This window comes from Oryx dammah, unplaced genomic scaffold (genome assembly GCF_014754425.2).
Source record: "Oryx dammah isolate SB20612 unplaced genomic scaffold, SCBI_Odam_1.1 HiC_scaffold_22, whole genome shotgun sequence".
NCBI classification, from domain to species: domain Eukaryota; kingdom Metazoa; phylum Chordata; class Mammalia; order Artiodactyla; family Bovidae; genus Oryx; species Oryx dammah.
Window position 1 is genome coordinate 19,916,494 of NW_024070206.1, and position 22,541 is coordinate 19,939,034.

General features: G+C 44.6%; 1 protein-coding gene across 1 annotated transcript in view; it reads right to left on the minus strand.

The window, feature by feature from the left end:
• The window catches only part of RAB31 (RAB31, member RAS oncogene family), an 80,785-nt gene that overhangs the window by 11,762 nt on the left and 46,482 nt on the right, over window positions 1-22,541 (minus strand). The window contains exons 4-5 of the mRNA XM_040264623.1: window positions 19,391-19,462; window positions 18,372-18,478 (exon numbers count right to left, since the gene is read on the minus strand). Coding sequence (XP_040120557.1) covers window positions 18,372-18,478; window positions 19,391-19,462 — 179 coding nt within the window. The remainder of the gene's footprint in view (window positions 1-18,371; window positions 18,479-19,390; window positions 19,463-22,541) is intronic.

Genomic DNA, 22,541 nt, shown 5'->3' on the forward strand with positions numbered 1-22,541 from the left:
ATAAATAAATAAAAGTCTTCAGTCTTTCTGGTGGCGATGAATTTTACAGATGAAATATCCCAGAAGAGGGCTTTTCTAGGTTCAGTTTGGCAAGTTACTCTACTTTTTTTTTTCTTTTTCTTCCTGGAGGTCTTTATCAAATCAAAGCTCAAAGGATGGGGGCTCCTCCCTGCCCTAAGGTGAAGCAGAGAAGACTGTGTGTGCTCACAGGTTTGGCGGGGGACCCTCTGGCTACTGTGGAAACTGCGGAGAACCCTCCCCTCAAGGGAGGGAAGGTCAGTGTGTCCTTCTAGGGGGACCAAGAGGAATAGAATACCATCTACCAGGATTATGGTGAGAACAAAGTCACTCATGACAAAATCCAAATCACCCACCCTGAGGGAGACAGGAAGCCTTCGAGAAGGGCAGATGCTGTCACAGAAAAGTGGAGAGAGGACAAGCGTGTCCACCGATTTCCCCCAGGTTTAGAAACAGGTTTCATTAAACAGATGACCTGCCAAGGTGACGCGGTGCTCGGAGCAGAGGCAGGGCCAGCCCAGCAGGTTCTGCTCACATTGCTCCCATCCAACCACCCAATAGGAACCCACATTCCCAAGGCTGTTCCTTCGGTCTTTACAGACAAAGAAATGTCCCCAGAGAGCAGCATGGTCCAGGCAGGCTGGGGGCAAGAGCCAAGTGTAGCCTGTTCTGAAGAATAGGTTTCCGCCCTAGGAGCCTGGGGGGCCAGGGGTGTCCCTCTCCCTCATCAGTGAACTGAGATTAGCATCAGAAATGAGCTGGACTGCGGGACACCCAGTGGGTGTCAGAGAACTGTTGTTGGGACAAACAGTGCAGCTACAATCTGAAAGGAGACCCTGGGAAGGTGAGCGTGTGCTGCCCCGGGCCTCCAGCAGATGTGTGACCAACCGGTGGCCTTGGGAAGCCCTTCAGCTGAGTCAGAGGTCACGCACAGCCCAGGGAGGGGGCTGGAGGGCACCTCAGAGACGGGCCTTCTGTGATCACCCTCACAGAAGACCATGGCATCCGTAACTTTCCTTCAGTTCTTTCAACAAATATTTACCGAGTGTCTGCCATAGGCTGGGTGCTTTGTTAAGCTTTCAATAGGTAAACTGAAGCAAGTCCACCCAAGCCAAGGCTTAAGCACACAGCAGGTTGACTTTGATGGGAAAAAGTACTTTTAGACTTTCAACATGAAGTTACATCCAGGAAGGCAGGACTTCCAGAAATGCTGTGCCTCAACCAGGTTCCCGTGGGTGCCTCTGACTGGTCCTCCAGCTCTTGCAGTCATCACCCCCAGGCCCACCAAGGGGATCAACACACAAATCCACCAAATGTTCCTGTGAACAGAATTCCTCCATGTCGTCTAACCTGTAAAACCCAGCACCTCAGCAGGAGTTAGAGGCTTCCTGCTTTAGACCTCCCTGTTCATGCCCAGGCGACAGCCATTCTGAGTGCTTCCGGAGCTCATGTCTGTCTCTGAGCCCCTGCTCTCGTCCACCCCTCTGCATCCCCCTGACGACTGTCCACATGAGGCCTCCTAGAGAGTGCAGCACAGCACCCTCTCCTTGAGAGCCCAGAGCCCTGGTGAGACTTGTCACCTGCATGGGCTGTGGATTCTTGTGATCAGGACCATGGTTTGTTTTGGGGAGGCTTCCCTGGTGGCTCAGATAAGAAATCGCCCTGCAATGCAGGAGACCCAGGTTCGATCCCAGGGTCAGAAAGATTCCCTGGAGGAGGGAATGGCAACACACTCCAGTATTCTTGCCTGGAGAGTCCCATGGCCAGGGGAGCCTGGCGGGCTACAGTCCATGGAGTCGCAAAGAATCAGACATGACTGAGTGACAGAGAACACACACAGGAATCCTAACAGGGTCAGGCACCTACGAGGCAATCAGTCAGCACCTGCTGAATGGCAGGGTGACCGTCACCGCGAGTGGCCTTCAGCAGAGAGGAGAACTCAGGTAGAGGGTCCAAGCAGACTTCAGGGGAAGCATGGGGAGTGTGGACAGGGAGGGGGCCAAGATTCACCCAGCCAGGAGGGAGACTTAGGGCTGAAAAACACACGCATCTCCCCCAGTCCCAAGCTCCAACAGTCCTCAGAGGTCACATTGCAGGGGGGTCCACGCACCCCCATCCAGGCAGAGGCCCCGGGTTCTGGGAGGCTCCCCACGGGGGAGGAGGGCGGGAACCCGCATTCCCGTGGCTGCAGACTTCTCCACAGGCCGGGCTGCCCAACGAGGGTCCTTGTTTTGTTATTGGCGGGTGTAACCCAGCAACGCAGCAGCTGACTCATTCCAGTCTCGGGCTATTTAATTCCCCTCGAGCCTCCTCCACGGATGGCAGGGGGAGAGGGGGGAAGGGACCCCAAGAAGGCACTCCAGGGACCCCGCCCATGAGGAGGGGAGTCCAGTCCACAGGCCGAGGCAGACCAGCACTCCGCCCTCGGGTGCTGTTCCTGACAGCAGGCAGCGGTGACCTCCATGGGCCTCCTGTGCAGAAGTGCAATGCTCTGGCGTTGAACTCTCATTCACAATGGGTGAACAGCACTCACGTCAGAAAGGCAGCCCAGCCTGCTGCTCGTAGGAGCAAGATTTTCTCCTTCAGTGGCCAGCCTCTTCACGTCTCCCTCACTCAGGTCTCAGCCCCCTTTGCTGCCAGATGGCATGAACACTTTTCCGTTTTAAATATAAGTTGATATCATAAAGTGCTCAAAACAGTACCTGGCACTTAGATAAGATAGACCAAAGTTTCCAGAATAAATCTTTACAGAGATGGTACCCTTTCTTAGCAAATGTGCCAAAGATTGAGGAAATGAATCAAGTGGAGGAAACAGGCAAACAGAAGGCTCAAAGTACCTCCGAGCCCGAGGAGGTTTATCTGACTCATGCCCCTTGTTTAATCACCCAGAAAGGCTCCCAGGCAAGGCGTCACTACTCCACAGAAGAACAGGAAACCCAGGCTACAGCATTAAATACATTTGTTGGTGTTGTTCAGTCGCTCGGTCGTGTCCAACTCTTTTCGAACCTGTGGACTGCAGCATGCCAGGCCTCGCTGTCCATCACTAACTCCTGGAGCCTGCTCAAACTCATGTCCGTTGAATCGGTGAAGCCATCCAACCATCTCATCCTCTTTTGTCCCCTTCTCCTGCTGCCCTCAATCTTTCCCAGCATCAGGGTCTTTTCCAGTGAGTCAGTTTTTCCCATCAGGTGGCCAAAATATTGAATACACTAACTTTCATAAATCACTTCAAGAGTAAAATTACATCATAAAGTTCTTTCTCCATGAGGAAAATCTTACATTAATTCAGAGTAACTTTTATTCAGAGATGGAACACAACGTTTTATAAGCCACAGATACTTCTTGTTCTATGAAATTCTGGTGCTTGTTCTCTGCACACTTTGGTTTGGATTGTTTGGATTTTTCTTATTTGTAAGTGCTCTTTGCATGTTAAGGAACCTAGCCTTTTGTAATATATTTTCTGCATTTCTTTCAACTTACCATTTGTATTTAGATGTTGTCTATAGTATTTTTGCCATACAGAAGTTTTTATATAATTAGACTTACTGATCATTTTCTTCCATGTCTTCTGAGTTTTGTATCATTATTAAATAGTTCATTCCAAGGTTATTTTTAAAGATTCAACTGCTTTCTCTAACTTTTATGGTTTTGTTACTTTGCACTTAAATCCTTGATCCATTTTGAATTTATTTTCTCTCATTTTTTCCTAATTATCCCCAAACCACATACTTAACTTACCCCCTTTTTGCACTTATTTAAATATTACCTTTGCTGCTGCTGCTGCTGCTAAGTCGCTTCAGTCGTGTCCGACTCTGTGCGACCCCATAGACAGTAGGCAGCCCACCAGGCTCCCCCATCCCTGGGATTCTCCAGGCAAGAATGCTGGAGTGGGTTGCCATTTCCTTCTCCAGTGCATGAAAGTGAAAAGTGAAAGTCAGGTTCTTTATTGTATACTAAATATCCCTACATATTTCACCCTATGTCTTAGATTCTGTGGTCTGCTCATTGATTTTTCTGTCCGTGACATGCTATACTGTTTTATTACTGAACCATTAAAATATATTTTAATATATGCTGAGATCAGTCCTTCCAATACTATTTTTGCCTGTTTATCTTTCTAGGTGAATTTTAGGATCATTTTGTAAAACCTTTTCTAAAATGTTACTTTAAATTATTTGAGGTAATTTACCTGGAATCTCAGTGAATTCATGATTTAATTTAGAACAAACTGACATATCTACAATACTACTCAGTATTCCTATCCAAGGAGAAAGCAGCTTTTTTATCCTACATAGAATTGTAACATTTATCTATATAGGTCTAGCTCAATTCTTGCTAAATTTATTTCTAGGAATTAACTATATTTCAAATTTTAAAAATGATACACACAGCAAAAAAGTCTATTACTCAGATTTACACTGCTATTTAAAGAGGGTTTTCACTTCAACTTGATTTCCTAATTGATTATTTATTGTATATAAGTGAAGGATAGTTCTTCAGTAGATAATCTTAGTTTTCCTAATCCTGCTTGCAATGAAAGAAATGTACATGAAAATGAGGATCAGATTATTCACACATCAGACTGGTCAAGATGAAATGATTACTATCTGCAGTGTTAGTGTGTGGAGAGAGAGGAAGGCTCAAACTCCGCAGGCAGGGTCACATGTGATTCCAAAGAGTTTGTGGGTAACTGCAGAACAACCCAACCACATCTTCTAAGACGTTTTCAGGTGTCTTAGAGAAAGTGCACAAAAGTCTCCATTCTCCCAGAAGAGTAAACATGTATGTTAAGAAACAAAACACTTTGATGCTAAAAACAAAGAAGTGAAATGACAAACATCCAAGGTTCCTGCTCTTCTCCTGTCTCATGACAATAGTCACGAAGCTTCTCTAGATGTCTTCAGAGGATGCCACCGGGCATCCTGAAGGGCGTCAGGGTCAAGTGTGTTCTATAGACCTCCGATCCCATGATAATTCGGGGCTTATTAGAAATGAAGACCCCTGTGTCCAGACCTACTGAACACATGCTTAGTGGGCGCATCTCAGAAATGGCATTGTAGCAACTTCTGGATATCTTCTTACACTTTTGATAGCTTGAGAACAACTCTCGTAAAAGGCAGACTGTAAGATATTGAGTTTGATATTTTTGCAGTCTATGAGATTCATAATCCCACACTATGAAGTCCAGAGTTTGCATATCTATATTAAGATGATGACTGTATACCCAGGACATAATAAAGTTACATTTATCAGACACCATTTTACAAGTGATAGAAGAATAATGGCCTCTTGAGCTATTACCAAAGAGCTAGTGGTTCTGGTGTGTTCTAGTGTGGACAGTATATTTCTAAAATACCATACCAGCATTAAGCAAGCATTTGATATTCTGCCAACCACCTGGGATAAGACAGCTACCATTTCACTGAAAAATATCTGCCCTGTAAGTTTACTCTCCTCCAACCATAGCCCCTTCCAAGGTCAAGCTTATACCACTGACTCAGCTGGCCATGAGGACACAACACAGCACCATGAGTGGGAGAGGCTGTTGACTGTCTGCTGGCATTAGTTTTTGCCAAAACCTCCCATGTGTTTAAGGCATTCTAGCCAAAAGCAATGGAAATCGAAACGTCCCATCAAGACCCAGCAGAGGCAGGTTGCAGGCTGTTTGCAAAGGCTGTCATGTGCCCTGAAGTGGTCTCCATCTCCCCAGCTCCCTGGAGCAACCACTGAAATGAATAATGAAGGCTTACTATGCTCCTGCCAGCTCGTACTTTATCTAAATATCCAAGATATTTGTGTCACACCCAGAAAGGCAACCATTTTAGCAGTAAGTGAAGCCGCAAAATCTCTGTTCAACATGCCAGTACTTTTAGATTCTCAGATTGGCTTATCTGTAAGGTGGAACTAAAACTTAAATGCACTTAAAAAAAAAAAAAAGAATTACTACCTTTGCAATAAATATCTGATTGGACAATAACTTTTTTTAATGATTCTAAGCACTTACAGTTAAAGCACTTGGCATGTGTACCCTGGAAAGGATTTCTGCTCCCAGGGGGCCAAGCCTGCTTGTTACTATGTGTCTGTAAATGGTATCTACCAGGCCACATTCCTGGTGTCAAGTTCAAACAAGCAGTGTCAGGTCTCTGCCACAGATTTAGATGGCCTGTTTTCTCATGGAAATGCCACAATTTGAATTGAATGAGGACTGAGCAGAAAACACAGGGTCTCAAGGCGGAGGCCTGGCCGCTTCCTCCACCTCCTAGCCTCCTAACACATCTTCTCCAGACAGAAACAGAGGCTGGTCCCAAGGGGCCAGAGAAACCACTGGAAAAGGTCATTGGCTTGAAATTCTCTGTCAAATCAGTTACCGTTTATTTTCTCTCGATAACTCAGAAATCACTGTTTGTCCTGGACCCTATTCTTACTTCTTAAAAGATGAACAAAACGTGAACATCGGCTCTGGGACAGATGCTGTTGTTGTTCAGCCGCTAAATCATGTCCAACTCTCCGCGACCCCGTGGATTGTACACACCAGGCTTCCCTGTCCTTTACTATCTCCCAGAGTTTGCTCAAGTGTCCATTACGTTGATGATGCCATCGAACCATCTCATCCTGTCGCCCCCTTCTCCTCCTGCCCTCAATCTTCCAGCATCAGGGTCTTTTTCAATGAGTTCGTTCTTCCCATCAAGTGGCCAGAGTATTGGAGCTTCAGTTTCAGCATCAGTCCTTCTAATCAATATTGAGGGTGGATTTCCTTTAGGATTAACTGGTTTGATCTCCTTGCAATCCAAGGGACTCTAAAGTCTTCTCCAGCATCACAGTTCAAAAGCATCCATTCTTCGGTGCTCAGCTTTCTTCATGGTACAACTCGCACATCCGTACACGACTGCTGAAAAAACCATAGCTTTGACTAGACAGACCTTAGTTGGCAAAGTGATGTCTGGGACAGATACCAGGGTTTGAAGCTGGGCCCCACACCTTCTCAGCCACAGGATCCGGGTAAGTTCCTCAATCTGTGTCTCTGTTTCCTTATTGGTAAGTTGGGAGAATGACGGTTACTCTCAGAGGCAGGGCTGTGAAGAGTAAGATAAGCTACTCATAACAGTCTCTGGCACACAGTAAGCATTCAGCTCAGGTTGACAGTGATGACTCAGTCCACTATCTAAGTGCACAGTACTTAGATTAAGTAAATATCGTGCCATTTGAAAGTAACCACTGACATGGCTATAATTCTTCACAGAAGTTACATTTTGAACTCTGAAAGGTCTGGGCAATATGTAAAATGAAAGATGAAAGATAGTATATTCTAAGAAAATCTCCAGGAACAAAAGCTTAAAAGAGTTCTTAAAAGTAAGAATAGGGTCCAGGACAAACAGTGATTTCTGAGTTATCGAGAGAAAATAAACGGTAACTGATTTGACAGAGAATTTCAAGCCAATGACCTGCTTAATTGTGTGTTAGTTGCTGACTTTTAAAAAATCTCTCCCTCACCCCCTAAAGAAGGTTAGAAAGAGTACTGTGGTTTTGGATTAGAGTCAGAGGCATCAGTATAAACTTATGTTTACCTTAATATAGATACAAATTAATGATTATAGAAATAATTATAGATACATGTGAGTGTATATTCCAGTTAGCATCCATACACATATTTCCTGGCTCTGTTTACCTAGACTCAACAACATTCCAGTAGCATTGAGCATAGTCATCCCAGATCTTGGTTTTTAAATACCCTTTTCCAGTAGAAGCGACAAGAGCTGCTTGGAGAAATGGCTGAGTCTAAAGCTGTATCCTAAAACATACAAGATGAGTCTGGAACATCTCCTTGTGCCAAAAAGTAAGGAAGTGCTAAAGAACCAAAATTACGAGAATTTGTTAAAGGAACACAGAAGCAACAGAAAGGGCTCCCAGTGGCCAAAGTTGGAGCAATTTGAGCAACAAGTAAAAGTGAAAGTGAAGTCGCTCAGTCGTGTCCGACTCTTTGTGACCCGTGGACTGTAGCCCACCAAGCTCCTCTGTCCATGGGATTCTCCAGGCAAGAATACTGGAGTGGGTTGCCATTTCCTTCTCCAGGGGATCTTCCCGACCCAGGGATCAAACCCAGGTCTCCCACATTGCAGGCAGACACTTTAACCTCTGCACCACCAGGGAAGCCTGAGCAACAAGCTAAGTAACACAATATTGCACTATAACTTAAACTTATAAATATCTGTGAGTCCACAATGATACAGATAAATAACTAAATACAAAAATCAGGGAGGGAAGACGAATTTCACCTGCAGAAGAATTACAAATAACTTATATCAGGACTCCTCCCTCAAGGAGGTGGGGTACAATCCCCGCCCCTCAAGTGTGGGCTGTGCCCAGGGACCGCCTTCCAAAGAGCCGGGGAGAGTAACTTCACAGCCACCATCTCGGCCAGGAGGTCAAGGGCCACCTCACCAGGGATGTTATCATGTTGATAACACAAACCCTTGCTTAACTGGTAATAAAGTCACAAAAAGAGCACTTTACTTCTGTGGTCTTCTTCCCCTAAACACACGCCCGCCCCCAGTCCAATCACGAGAAACACAGCAGACAGGCCCCAAAGGAGAGACAGTCTCCAAACTACCTGACCAGCACTAAGAACTGTCAAGGTCATCAAAAACAAAGGAAGTCTGGGAACCTGTCCCAGCCCGAAGATCCTAAAGAGCCCTGGGAACTGGATGTGATACAGTGTTCTGGATGGGATTCCAGAATAAAAAAGGGATATGAGGGGGAAGGAGTGAAATCTCAGTAATATATGGACTTTAGTTAATAATAAAGTATCAATACAATCAATAAAGTTAATAAAAGTATCAGAAACGAAGAATCAATAACTAAGGAATATAGGTGAAAAGAAGAGAAGCTAAAAGCAAAGGAGAAAAGGAAAGATATAAGCATCTGAATGCAGAGTTCCAAACAATAGCAAGGAGAGATAAGAAAGCCTTCCTCAGTGATCAGTGCAAAGAAATACAGGAAAACAATAGAATGGGAAAGACTAGAGATCTCTTCAAGAAAGGTAGAAATGCCAAGGGAAGATTTCATGCTAAGATGGGCTCAATAAAGGACAGAAACGGTATGGACCTAACAGAAACAGAAGATATTGAGAAGAAGTGGCAAGAATACAAGGAAGAACTGTACAAAAAAGACATGACCCAGATAATCACGATGGCATGATCACTCACCTAGAGCCAGACAGCCTGGAATGTGAAGTCAAGTGGGCCTTTGGAAGCATCATTACGAACAAAGCAAGTAGAGGTGATGGAATTCCAGTTGATCTACTTCAAATCCTGAAAGCATGGCTTGGAGAATTTTGAGCATTACTTTACTAGCATGTGAGATGAGTGCAATTGTGCAGTAGTTTGAGCATTCTTTGGCATTGCCTTTCTTTGGGATTGGAATGAAAACTGACTTTTTCCAGTCCTGTGGCCACTGCTGAGTTTTCCAAATCTGCTGGCATATTGAGTGCAGCACTTTCACAGAACTGGACATGGAACAACAGACTGGTTCCAAATCAGGAAAGGAGTATGTCAAGGCTGTATACTGTCACTCTGCTTATTTAATTTATATGCAGAGTACATCATGAGAAATGCTGGGCTGGAGGAAGCACAAGGTGGAATCAAGATTGCCGGGAGAAATGTCAATAACCTCAGATATGCAGATGACACCACCTTTATGGCAGAAAGTGAAGAAGTACTAAGGAGCCTCTTGGTGAAAGTAAAAGAGGAGAGTGAAAAAGTTGGCTTAAAGCTCAACATTCAGAAAACGAAGATCATGGCATCCAGTCCCATCACTTCATGGCAAACAGATGGGGAATCAGTGGAAACAGTAAAAAATAAACAGACTTTATTTTGGGGGGCTCCAAAATCACTGCAGGTGGTGACTGCAGCCATGAAATTAAAAGACCCTTGCTCCTTGGAAGGAAAGTTATGACCAACCTAGACAGCATATTAAAAAGCAGAGACATTACTTTGCCAACAAAGGTCCGTCTAGTCAAGCCTACGGTTTTTCTGATAGTCATGCATGGATGTGAGAGTTGGACTATAAAGAAAGCTGAGCGCCAAAGAATTGAAGCTTTTGAACTGTGGTATTGGAGAAGACTCTTGAGAGTCCCTTGGACTGCAAGGAGATCCAGCCAGTCCATCCTAAAGGAGATCAGTCCTGGGTGTTCATTGGAAGGATTGATGTTGAAGCTGAAACTCCAATACTTTGGCCACTTGATGCGAAGAACTGACTCATTTGAAAAGACTGATGCTGGGAAAGATTGAATGCAGGAGGAGAAGGGGATGACAGAGGATGAGATGGTTGGATGGCATCACCAACTCGATGGACATGAGTCTGGGTAAACTCCAGGGGTTGGTGATGGACAGGGAGGCCTGGCGTGCTGTGGTCCATGGGGTCACAGAATCGGACATGACTGAGCGACTGAACTGAACTGATAGGTTGCTCAGTTGGGACAAATATACCACAGTAATCATTGTAAGATGTTAAAAGTAGGGGAAACGGGGCTTCCCTGGTGGCACAGTGGATAAGAATCCACCTGCCAATGCAGGGGACACTGGTTTGAGCCCTGGTCTGGGAAGATCCCACATGCTGTGGGGCAACTAAGCCCCTGTGCCACAACCACTGAGCCTGTGATCTGCAACAAGAGAAGCCACTGCATTGAGAAGCCCTTGCACTGCACCTAGAGAGCAACCCCTGCTCTCTACAACTAGAGAAAGTCCGCATGCAGCAAGGAAGATCCAGTGCAGTCATAAATAAACAAATATTTTTTTTTACATAGGGAAAACTAGATGTGGGGTATATGAGAACTGCATGCTAATTCTGCAACTTTTCTATAAGACTATTCTAAAATAAAGTTTATTTAGGCTTCCCTGGTGACTCAGATGGTAAAGAATCTGCCTGCAACGGGCACACCAGGGTTTGATCCTTGGATCAGGAAGATCCCCTGAAGACAAGTTAATCGCAACCCACTCCAGTATTCATGCCTGGAGAATTCCATGGACAGGGGAGCCTGGAGGGATACAGTCCAGCTAGTGGCAAATAGTTAGACACAACTGAACACACACATACTACTAAGTTTAAAATTAGCTATAAAAATAAACACTCCCCAATATACACATGGAGATTTGGGCCCCAACTCTCTCCTAATCTCCAGCAGACCAGAACACACAAATCCACAGTCACACCATACACTCTCATGAAACCTTCTCTGTGGCCAACAAGTATCGGTTACAGAGATTCCAGGCCATATCAGAGGTCCAAGACCGTTTATCAAGACTCACGATAAGGCTGTGATAATTAAATCAGAGGAGTATAGGTGTGACGATGACTAAGCAGGCTGGTGAAACAGAACCGAGAGCTCTAGAAACAGACCTGTGCACCAGGGCACGTGACATAGGACTGAGCTGGAGAGATTGCAGAGGGGAGAGAACGGGCTTTACAACCAGCAGTGCTGAGACACATGGACGTCTAGATAGGAGAACCTAGGCAGCGTATACAAAACCGAGGCCAAGTGACTTAAGGACAGACAGGAAAACAAAACTGCAAAGCTTTTCAAAGCTAATCAACACAGGGAATATCTTCTTGATCTTAGGGGTGTGGAAAGATTTCTTAAATGACTCATCCTCCATCCACCCTCCATGCCAAAAAAGGTATAAAGGAAAAAAATTGATTAATTCTCTTAGGTAGGAATTATAGACTCTGATGATGTAAAAATATAAAAACAGTGAAAATATAAGACAAATCTGAAGAAGATATTTCAGCATATACTATCAAAGATAGATAACAGATAGACAGATAGACAAATGTTGTTCAGCCGCTCACTCATGTCCAACTCTTTGTGACCCCATGGACTGTAGCCCCCCAGGCTCCTCTGTCCATGGGATTCTCCAGACAACAAAACTGAAGTGGGTTGCCATTCCCTTCTCCAGGGGATCTTCCCAACCCATGAATGGAACCCTTGTCTTCTGATTGGTGGGTGGATTCTTTACCACTGAGCCACCACATGCTATGAAAAGTAAGATTAAGGTAAACATCCCAACAGAAAAGAATGGCAAAGACTTGAACAGGCTCTTCACACAAGGAGAAATCTCAATGGCCAAAAAATAAAAACGTGCTGACTTGGCTGGTAACTGGGGAAAAGCAAACTGAAATTCTTATCAGCTCCCTCTCCTCGCCCTGGCGTCTTACAGCACTAAGAGCAGAAAGCACTGGGTGTCTCCTGCACAGCCTGTGTCCCCTTTGGAGAACCCTGGTGTCACCTCAGTAAAACTGAGCTCATGAGTCAGCAATTAGGCTCTCACACACTCGAGCCTAGAGGAATGCTTACACTCAACACTAAGAGATGTGCAAGAATATTCAAGAAGCACTGTTCATAGTAACAACAAGCCAGAAATCACTCAAATACCCACCACTGCAGGATGGGGAGATAAGCTGTGTTACACTCAGTTCAAACAGAACCATGTGCTGGAAACGGGCAAAGTATAGCTAACTTTCGTCAGCAATCTCCCAGGGTGAGAGACAAGACATCATCTAAGACACACAGGTTATTTTATTTGTGCAAAGTTCAAAAGCAGGCAAGCCTGAGCCTATTGTTTAGAAAGGCAAACATGGGTGGCAAAGTACAAAGGAAAAAAGCGATGGCTATCGCAGAAGTCAGCAGCAGAGACTTGTGTGGGGAGAGAAGGGGATGTGATTGGAGAGGGAGGCGCACTCGTAGGTTCAGAGCTGTTCATTTTGTTCTTTAAAATTCATATGATTCTTTAAGATACACGTAAATGTTTTACAGACTCTTCATTAAGTTGTTGCTGTTGTTCACTCTCTAAGTCGTGTTGGACTCTGCAACCCCAAGGAATGCAGCACGCCAGGCTTCCAAGTCCTTCACTATCTCCTGGAGTTTCTTCAAACTCATGTCCATTGAGTCGGTGATGCCATCCGACCATCTCCTCCTCTGCCGCCCCCTCCTCCTGTCTCTTCATTAAGAGTACTTTATAACTGAAATGGAAAGCAATCCCAGATCATTGTCTGGGGAGGACAAGCATCAGTTCCTTCCTCCTGCTTGGATGAGGGATGCAGGCTCAGGCCTGACACAGCACAGAAAATCATGCATCTCAGGGCTCAGAGCACACACTGTAACAGGGCAGACTCTACACCTCCTTATTTCACGTAAGGAAAATGCTGGATGCGTTGATTTCATTCACTCATTTCAGTTCAGTTCAGTCGCTCAGTTGTGTTCAACACCTTGAGACCCCATGAATCGCAGCACGCCAGGCCTCCCTGTCCATTACCAACTCCTGGAGTTCACCCAAACCCATGTCCATTGAGTTGGTGATGCCATCCAACCATCTCATCCTCTGTCATCCCCTTCTCCTCCTGCCCTCAATCTTTCCCAGCAGCAGTGTCTTTTCAAATGAGTCAGCTCTTCGCATCAGATGGCCAAAGTATTGGAGTTTCAGCTTCAACATCAGTCCTTCCAATGAACACCCAGGACTGATCTTTAGGATGGACTGGCTGGATCTCCTTGCAGTCCAAGGGACTCTCAAGAGTCTTCTCCAATACCACAGTTCAAAAGCATCAATTCTTTGGCGCTCAGCTTTCTTTATAGTCCAACTCTTACATCCATACACGACCACTGGAAAAACCATAGCCTTGACTAGACGGACCTTTACTTGTTTGTTTATATTGCGCCTCGAGGCTTGCGGGATCTTAGTTCCTCGACCAGGGATTGAACCTGGGGCAGTGAAAATTCAGTCTTAACTAACAGACTGCCAGGGAATTCCCTGGGTGGGTTTTAAAACTTGCAGCGTATTTCCACATCTTGTACAGTAGTGGTTTTTGACATTCACTGGCTTTTGTGCTTTTCAATATTTGGAATAAATTGGATTTTTATCATTTGGTCTATAAATTTAAAGAAACGCTCAGACCATTTTTGGCCCACTGTGAAGACGGGAATAAGCTTTAAAGTCACATGTAAGAAGTGAAAGCAATTTGTGTATTCTTAGTCAAAAATACGTATTTCCAAATATATTTCTCATCTGTTAAAGCCCTTGACGTTCTCCCCAAACTTGAAACCACTGGTGCCTGGTGACTTCTGATGTGGCTGGTGTGTGTTTCGGGCAGCTGCACAGTGGGGCCGAGCCTGCACCATCCAGGCATCAGCCCAGGCCCTCGGTCTGGCTGTTACACAGGAGACTGCAGGAACCTTAGTGGCCCCCATGCCTGCCCTGAGGCTGGCAGGTAAGCTCCCCGGCTTTAGTTATTGGTGACTCCACGAAGCTCTACGCTGAGAAGAAGCTGAGGCCACAGAGGCTCAGGAGAAGAAAGTCATGATTGATGGACGACGGAGCCCCGGGTATGAGAGACACAAGCCGGCGGCAGGACCCCAGAGGATTGCCACCCCGGCCACGCCCATTAACCCAAACACTCCACACACTTGTAAGCTGTTTACAGACTGTCCACGTACCACCCACCATCTTCTCCCCATTCCCAAGCGCAGACCTGGCAAAGGCCCTCCCACGTGCACGCCTCTGTCCACTGTCTTCCCTTCCCGGAATCGCCTCCTAGCCGGCTCCTCCTGAACAGCCCAGTGTGTGACACGTGGTATCCACAAGCCTTCCCCGTCACCTCCGTGACTGTGGGCTTCCCTGTTTCCGAATCCCTTTGTCCTCCTTGCACCCGAACGTGGAACTTTATTAACACAGTTTTTATTGCTCACTAGGCACCTTCTTGCTCTCCCACCCTGTGGTCCCCTTGGCTCCCCAAACAAAGGAAAGAGCTCTAAGGAGACACTTTCTTCTCTTTCCTTGTACTTCTCATAGTGCCTCCAGTGGGCTGAGTCGAGCCAGGGAGTTAATCCCATTTCAATTCCAGGGCACTTTCAAACTATGCCAGGCATAGCTCGGCACAAGGATTAAGAGGCTTACACAACCAACCAAAGTCTGTTAGATGAGCCTGGTTCCCCCTACACACACACACACACACACACACACACACACACCCACACACCCACCCCAAATCTATACATGCTCCTTCTCCAACCCCCAGTGAAAACCAAATTGTAGTCTCTGGCAATTACAGAAGAAGCCAAACACTTTGGATTAAAGTAAAAGAAGGTCAAGCTCTAAATAAGGTCTCGAGTGTAGATACTTGGCTAATGCCCCAGAAAAGTCATACCAGCAGGCGGAATCCGGAGCAGCTGGACTGGCTGACCAAGAACTCGACTCTACTGCCATGGACGGGAATCAACAGCAGGTGCCCGCTAGGTTCACAGGCCTATCACTCACCAGACTATTTCTGTCTAGAGGGAGAAAGTTTATCCTTTGGGCAAGGACCAGTCCACCAGGCTTCCCCCTCCAGCTTTTCCTAAATGGGAGTTTTTATATAGTTCTCCCGTTGTTCTTTTGTACAGCATGTGTGTGTGTGGCGGGGCGGGGGGAGGGGCAAAGGTTTACAAAGCTTTAGCTCATCATATACAACATATATAATATGCACGCATGTATGTGCACATACACACATCCACACACACACACCACTGCCTAAGATTTACTTAATTTGTTTCAATCTAAATCCAGTTTTTGTGAACTGAAATTTTTACTGGAGTAGCTGTGGATTCACACAGAGTACAAGAAATAATACCGAGAGTCCTTGTACAAGTTGCCCTGTTTTCCCAAATGGCACCATTTTGCAAAACTATAAGATCACCCAGAATCCTGACATCCACACTCCATCTCATATTCCCCTGGTTTTACTGGTGCTCCTCAGTGTGAGTTAAGTTCTGCACAGTTTTATCACCGTGTGGGTTTGTGTGTCCCCCCTGCATAGAGAGGTGACATTTCTAGCATCACAAGGATGTCCATGCTGCCCTTCCTCCCCTGGCCCCCCACACATCATCCTGACCATAACCACTAATCCCTCTCTGTTTCAAAAATAGCTTCACTCCCCAAACATTATACAAGTAGAATCATACACCATGAAACCCTTGGCACTGGCTCTACTCACTCAGCTGTACTTCCCTGCAGGTTCGTCCAGGTGGCTGGCATCTGTTCTGTTTCTTTACATTGCTGAGTGGTATTCCACAGTGTGGCACACCTGCTATGTCCACTGAAGGACAGCCGGATTGATTCTGCCACTGAAAGGCTTCTGTGAACACTCACGTGCTGGTTTTCTGTGAAGCCACATTCTCATTTCTCTGGGATAAATGCCCCAAGAGTGTGATTGCTAAACACACAATAATTTCACGCTTGGTTTTAAAAGAAATTGCCCAACTGTCTTCCAGAGTTTTATATTCATGTAAATCATGTACCAATCACATCCTCTTCCTCGGCCACAAACGTCATGATGTGGGGCAATCCTTCTACGGCAATTTAGAAACAGATAGAGCTTCAGGCCAGGATCTTTCTAGAGACCAAAAATGGAACAAACCAAATACCAGAGCTAAAGGCACCTCTGTTTTTTCACCATGTGGATACCAGTGAAAACTGAAAGTGTTAGTCACTTAGTCATGCCCAACTGTCTGCGAGCCCATGGACTATAACCCACCAGGCTCCTCTGTTCATGGAATTCTCCGGACAAGAATACTGGATCAGATTGCCCTGTCCTCCTCCAGGGGATCTTCCCCACCCAGGGATCGAATCTGAGTTTCCTGCATTGCAGGCGGATTCTTTACTGTCTGAGCCATGAGTATCTTGCAACAAATTCCACTCTTTCCTGAAATTAATTTCAACTGGGTTTCAATTCCCTGTAATCAAGAGTCCTAATTCCACTCACATTTAAATCATTTCCTGCTTAAACTGTCACCCATCAGTGTTCCCACGATCTTCAAGGCTTAGTTCACTGAAAGTCACACCTTTACCACAATCCGTGGTGTCGGCTGACAGCAGAGGCTTTCTCTCAGCAGAGCCCACCTCCATCTGCCCACCCCACCTCCTTCCAACGAAGTGAAAGCCATTCAGCTGGGAATTCTAGATGATCAGGTTGTCTCAGGATTACAGTAAAGAAGGCAGAGACCTAAACTAAGTCTAGAGAGTTTAAAGATTTGTACCCTGGAAAACAAACAGTTAAGTGGTGGTTATGGGTGTGATTACAAACCAACCTGATGCAATGTGATATAAAGCTTTTGAAATCCCAAAGAAACAGAGCAACCTGGCAGAGACTACCTTCAGGGTTTCCACAAGGTCTGTTTTCATTATTCATCAGCTTTGGTTTCATCATGTTTGGATTAGCAAAACCTGAAGCGTGGGTCGTGGTCTTTACAAAAATCAAGTACTCACATTGCTGAGAATTTAATTAAGCAGGGGAGGGAGACAATGTAAATTCACCATTTCCTTTTTTATTTCAGTTTTATTTAGTAAAAATAGTTTGCTTATCAGGCTAGATAAAGCCACCATCACAGCTCTCGTCTATGTAGTCTGGGTTCCTACAAACCTTCCTCCAGCAGAAGAAGTTCAATATCCAAATAACGTTAATTTTAAACTACAGCCTTGACTTAACATGAGTAAGATGAAGCTACAGGACTGAAACAATGTTGCTCATGATTTTTCAGAAAAGAAAAAAACCTATGTGTATATACACACATACACACACACATGATTTAGGGTCCTATTTTCTTATCTGCTCTTTACTCACAATGACTGCCTAGAAACAGCCAAGGCAGACACTCCACTCTCTCTGGGGGAAGCCCAAGTGTTCACACATGAGGCACCAAATTCGGATCTTGGAACAAAACAGTGAGCTCATACTGACCCAGCCACATCCTTTAAATTAAAGTCTAGAAAGAAAACGAACAGGACGTTATGGAAAATGTGAAGAATTCTAACATTCCTTCCCATATGAAAATGTTACTAAAATGGTAATGGTAGTAGCAATGACAAAAAACAACAGAAAAGCTAACAATAAACAACAATAAGGGAATTCCCTGGTGGTCCACAGGTTAGGACCCCGAGCTTCCACTGCTAGGTCCAGGTTCCATCCCTGATTGGGGAACTAAGATCCTGCAAGCCTCTTGGTGAGGCCAAGTAAATAAATTAATTTATTTATTTTAAAAAATAATGAAACCATTTAGCCCAAAGACATGGAGAGTCAGGAGTGTAACTGTGCTCTGTACAGGAGACTTGATGATAATATTCATGAGTGAGTCTCCCTCATATTTGCATTTCCAAATTATTTCCCCTCATTTCTACTCTGCTTGAATAAATAACACCTTGATGACTACAAGTGGATGACATGGGTTAAATGATGACAGAACAGACTTAACCACATGGGTATGACAGCGTTTCAAGCACAGACATTCAAGGGGAGGACATGAGCCCCACACACATCTTTTAAGTTCCTCTCACCTGATGTCCGAGAGATCGCACTTGTTCCCAGCGATGGCCATCACGATGTTTTCTGGACCATGTTCTTTCAGCTCTTTCACCCATTTCTTCAAGGTATGAAATGAATCCTAAACCAAAAGTGTAGTCAACCTTGGGAAAGACCCATCAACGTAATATCTCAACCACACAGAAATACAAACCCAATATAATCCACTGAAGAAAAACATTTTCAGGGGGCACACACACAGATGAACATACTACCCCAATCTTGGCACAAAATTTAGTATTAGGTAAGTTTTACTCACATAGGCTGTAAAAGGTTCCTTTTCTAAAACATAAACTTGATGAAGTTAAGATAATCATGTTAGTAATTTCCTTCTACAAATAACATTAATTTTAAATTACAGCCCTGCCTTAACATGAATAAGATGAAGCTACAGGACTGAAACAATGTTGTTCATGATTTATCAGAAATGAAAAAAACAGATATATATATATATTTTTTTTTTTCCGCAAAAGAGTTGGACATGACTTAGTGACTAAACAACAACAATAACCAAAGATGCAAAACCGAAAAATACTTTTCCTTTACTTAAAAAAATTGAACATTCTGGAGAACAGTATCAGCAGGCATGACCTTACCCCTACGAACACACAATCAATTTTAAAAACGAATGATGACTATTGTTTAATTTAGCAAATAGATTTGAAAGGCTTTGCTACATGTTGTTGTTGTTTAGTCACTCAGTTGTGTCTGACTCTTTGTGACCCTATGAACTGTGGCCCACCAGGCTCTTCTGTCCATGGGATTCTCCAGGTAAGAATACCTGTGTGGGTTCCCAACTCTTTCTCCACTTGCTACATATAGACAAGATAAACTCAGCATTTAGTGTTCATTCCCAGCAACCACTGTTGCACGGTGCTATGCAACCTCATCCCAGGCTACAGGCAGGACTCAGGCAGTGAAGTCCCTGCTTTGGTCTTTCTAGAACAGAAACAGGCCATAGATGGCACCCAAGTTCTAAAGGAGGCATTCCTACCTGCTTGGTAATGTCGTACACTATGACAGCTGCCGCAGATCCACGATAGTACATGGGGGCCAGTGAATGAAACTGATGAGGAACAAGGGACAGTTTTAGGCCAAAGTAAGCATATTTTATACAATCCCACATTACCATAAAATTATCATCCTACATCAGCCCCATGGGATCCCTGGATTCCTCCCCTAGGACTTCCCCAGGACTCAGATAATACATTTTCCTCCACCACAGCTCATACCCTTGTGATTTACAGACCATGAAACTCACTCTTGGGCCTGGCCAAAAGTAAACCTTATCATCAGTGTGGCTATCCTAGGAATTTTCTTTTCTTTACTGCTCTTTATCTTATATGCTGGACCAGGACAATCTCATTAGGATGATACAACAATAAGATGTCTACTAAGGACACAGATCACACAATCCAGGGCCAGCATCTAGGGAGGAACACCTCAGCTGGGGCACCTTGGCCTCTGCCCTCGGGGTGGGCAACTCCTACAAATTCTCAACAAACGGTGAAAGAGGTGAGCTTCCCTCCAAACATGAACAGAGCAATCATCGCTGGTCAGAACCACTGACCCCCAAGAACCACTTATCCCCAGGTAGGATGGATACTTATCGTGGGGACACACACAGATTTTATGTCTATTTTGAAGAATATACCTTTAAACATATTTGAATATATCTAAAGAATACATCACAGAGGGGTTTTGAAAGACAATGAGAAAAAGATAACAGCTCAATAGAAAAATGAACAAAGGATATAGATAGATAGATGAATCACAGAGTTATAAAGTGCCAATAAATATTTTTAAACATGTTCAATGATAAAAGAAATGAAAACAAAAGCAATGATGGACTATGTATTAATTTATTAAGTATTAAAAAGTCATCATAAGCGGAGTTGGTGTGGCTTTGAGGAGGGAGGCACTCACTCATCCACAGGAATGTATTTAAAGATGTGACTACCGAGGGACTTCCCTGGTGGTCCAGTGGCTAAGACTTCACCATCCCAATTCAGGGGGCCTGGATTCGAGCCCTGGTCAGGGAACTACATCCCGCATGCCGCAACCAGGGACCCAGCACACCACAATGAAAATCCTGTAACCTATAACTAAGACCTAGCGCAGCCAAGTAAATAAATAAATAAATAAATATTTAAAGGAGTAAAAAATAAAAAGAACTGCTTACAGAAAGTCAGACAGAGAAAGACAAGTATCTTATGATATCACTTATATGTGGAATCTAGAAAAACAACCTAAATGAACTTCTTTACAAAACATAAACTGACTCACTGACATAGAAAACAAACTTACGGTTACCAAAGAGGAAAGCTAGGAGGAATAAATTAGGAGTTTTGGATTAACACACACACACCATGCACGCAGGCTAAGTTGCTTCAGTCATGTCTGACTCTGTGACCCTATGGACTGTAGCTTGCCAGGGTCCTCCTGTCTATGTGATTCTCCAGGCAAGAATACTGGAGTGGGTCACCATTTCCTCCTCCAGGGGTTTTTCCCAACTCAGAGAGCAAACCCGTATCTCTTGTGTCTCCTGCATTGGCAGATGGATTCTTTACCACTAGTGCCACCTAGGAAGCCCCATATACACACTACTATATATAAAACAGTAGATTCAGAGGGATATGTGCTTGCTAAGTCGCTTCAGTCACGTCCGACTCTTTGCGACCCTGTGGATCACAGTCTGCCAGGTTCCTCTGTCCATGGGATTTTCCAGCAAGAATACTGGAGTGGGCTGCCACCTCCTACTCCAGGGGATCTTCCCAACCCAGGGATCAAACCCATGTCTCTTATATGGATTTATATATATGTATCAAAATCACTTTGCTGTACACCTGGAAGTAACATAGCACTGTAAATCTCCAATAGGAAATCAAAATCAAAATTAAAATAATAAAAATAAAAGCGGCCATATTTACTAGAGAGTCGGGGTGGGAGGGAGCAGGGAGGGGAGGAAGGCCGGACATTTTCCCGTCAAACAGTAAAACCATCATTCGTTTACTTCCTGTGCAATGCTTTTCACTGAACCAACACTGGCCAAGTTGAAATGATCCTATCTGGAAACTGGATGCATGTCCCCCGCCACGAGGTTCCCCTCTACTGCAGGATGCTAGCACGACCTCACCAGAGTGTACAAGGAAGCAGGCCCCCGTCCCAGCTTCTGGGCCTCAGGCGAGTCTCCACTCCATGAGAAGCTGCCCTGCACCCGTGTGGTTTTCAGAAGGGTGCACGTGTTACATGGAGCTCAGGATAGACACAGGAGTTCCCGGCAGGAGGGCCCTGGCCACTGGCCATGACTCACTGAGGACAGAGCTTTCCATCAGCCCTGACTACCCCGCTCTGGGCTGTCCTTGTCAGCCCTCAAACATCTATTTTTAGTCCATTTTTTGGCAACCCACTCCAGATGCAGAAACCAAAATCAGAATTCCTGCCATAAAGGAGGAAAAAGCCATGTGTTTGCTAGACATTCCTGCTTTGCTAATGGAAAGGAATAAAGTGTCCCTGCAGCCCAATTACATAATATGCCCATTTTTCCAAAACAGCCTCCGTCTAAGAAAAGTCCACTTAAACACTTGAAGTAAGAGAGGCAGTACCAAACACACATCTCGAAAATTGAGACACTCGTGAACTCAGACACAAACTGTGGATCTTCTAAAATAGTTCTCATCAGTAACGCCATGAAGTGAATCTGGAACGGTCACTGGTCTACAGGTTTCATGAATTATTGATTAGAGCTTTCTATATAACGCATTACTTGCTCTTTCCTTCCTCCAAATGGAATCATTTTGAAATAAATCCGGGGATGAAGCCACTTCAACTTTATTGCCGGGGACTTAGGGGTTTTAATGAGCTAAAGTTCGAGTCTCAGTTCTAAAACCCAATAACGCATCGACCAAAGGATGTTTGTGGAGGACAGAAAGATAAATCACATCTCACCTACAATGTGTATACTTCCCCCACACATATAAAACAAAAGCATCACAAGCAGCCTCAGCATTCAACATGACATCATTCCATTTCCATGAGGTCGGAATTAAGACTGATGAAACACTTGAGTAAAAGATTCTTCTAGAAACAGGAGGTTGACAAAACTTATCAAAACAACTCACCTTGAAAGGTTATTTGAAAATCAG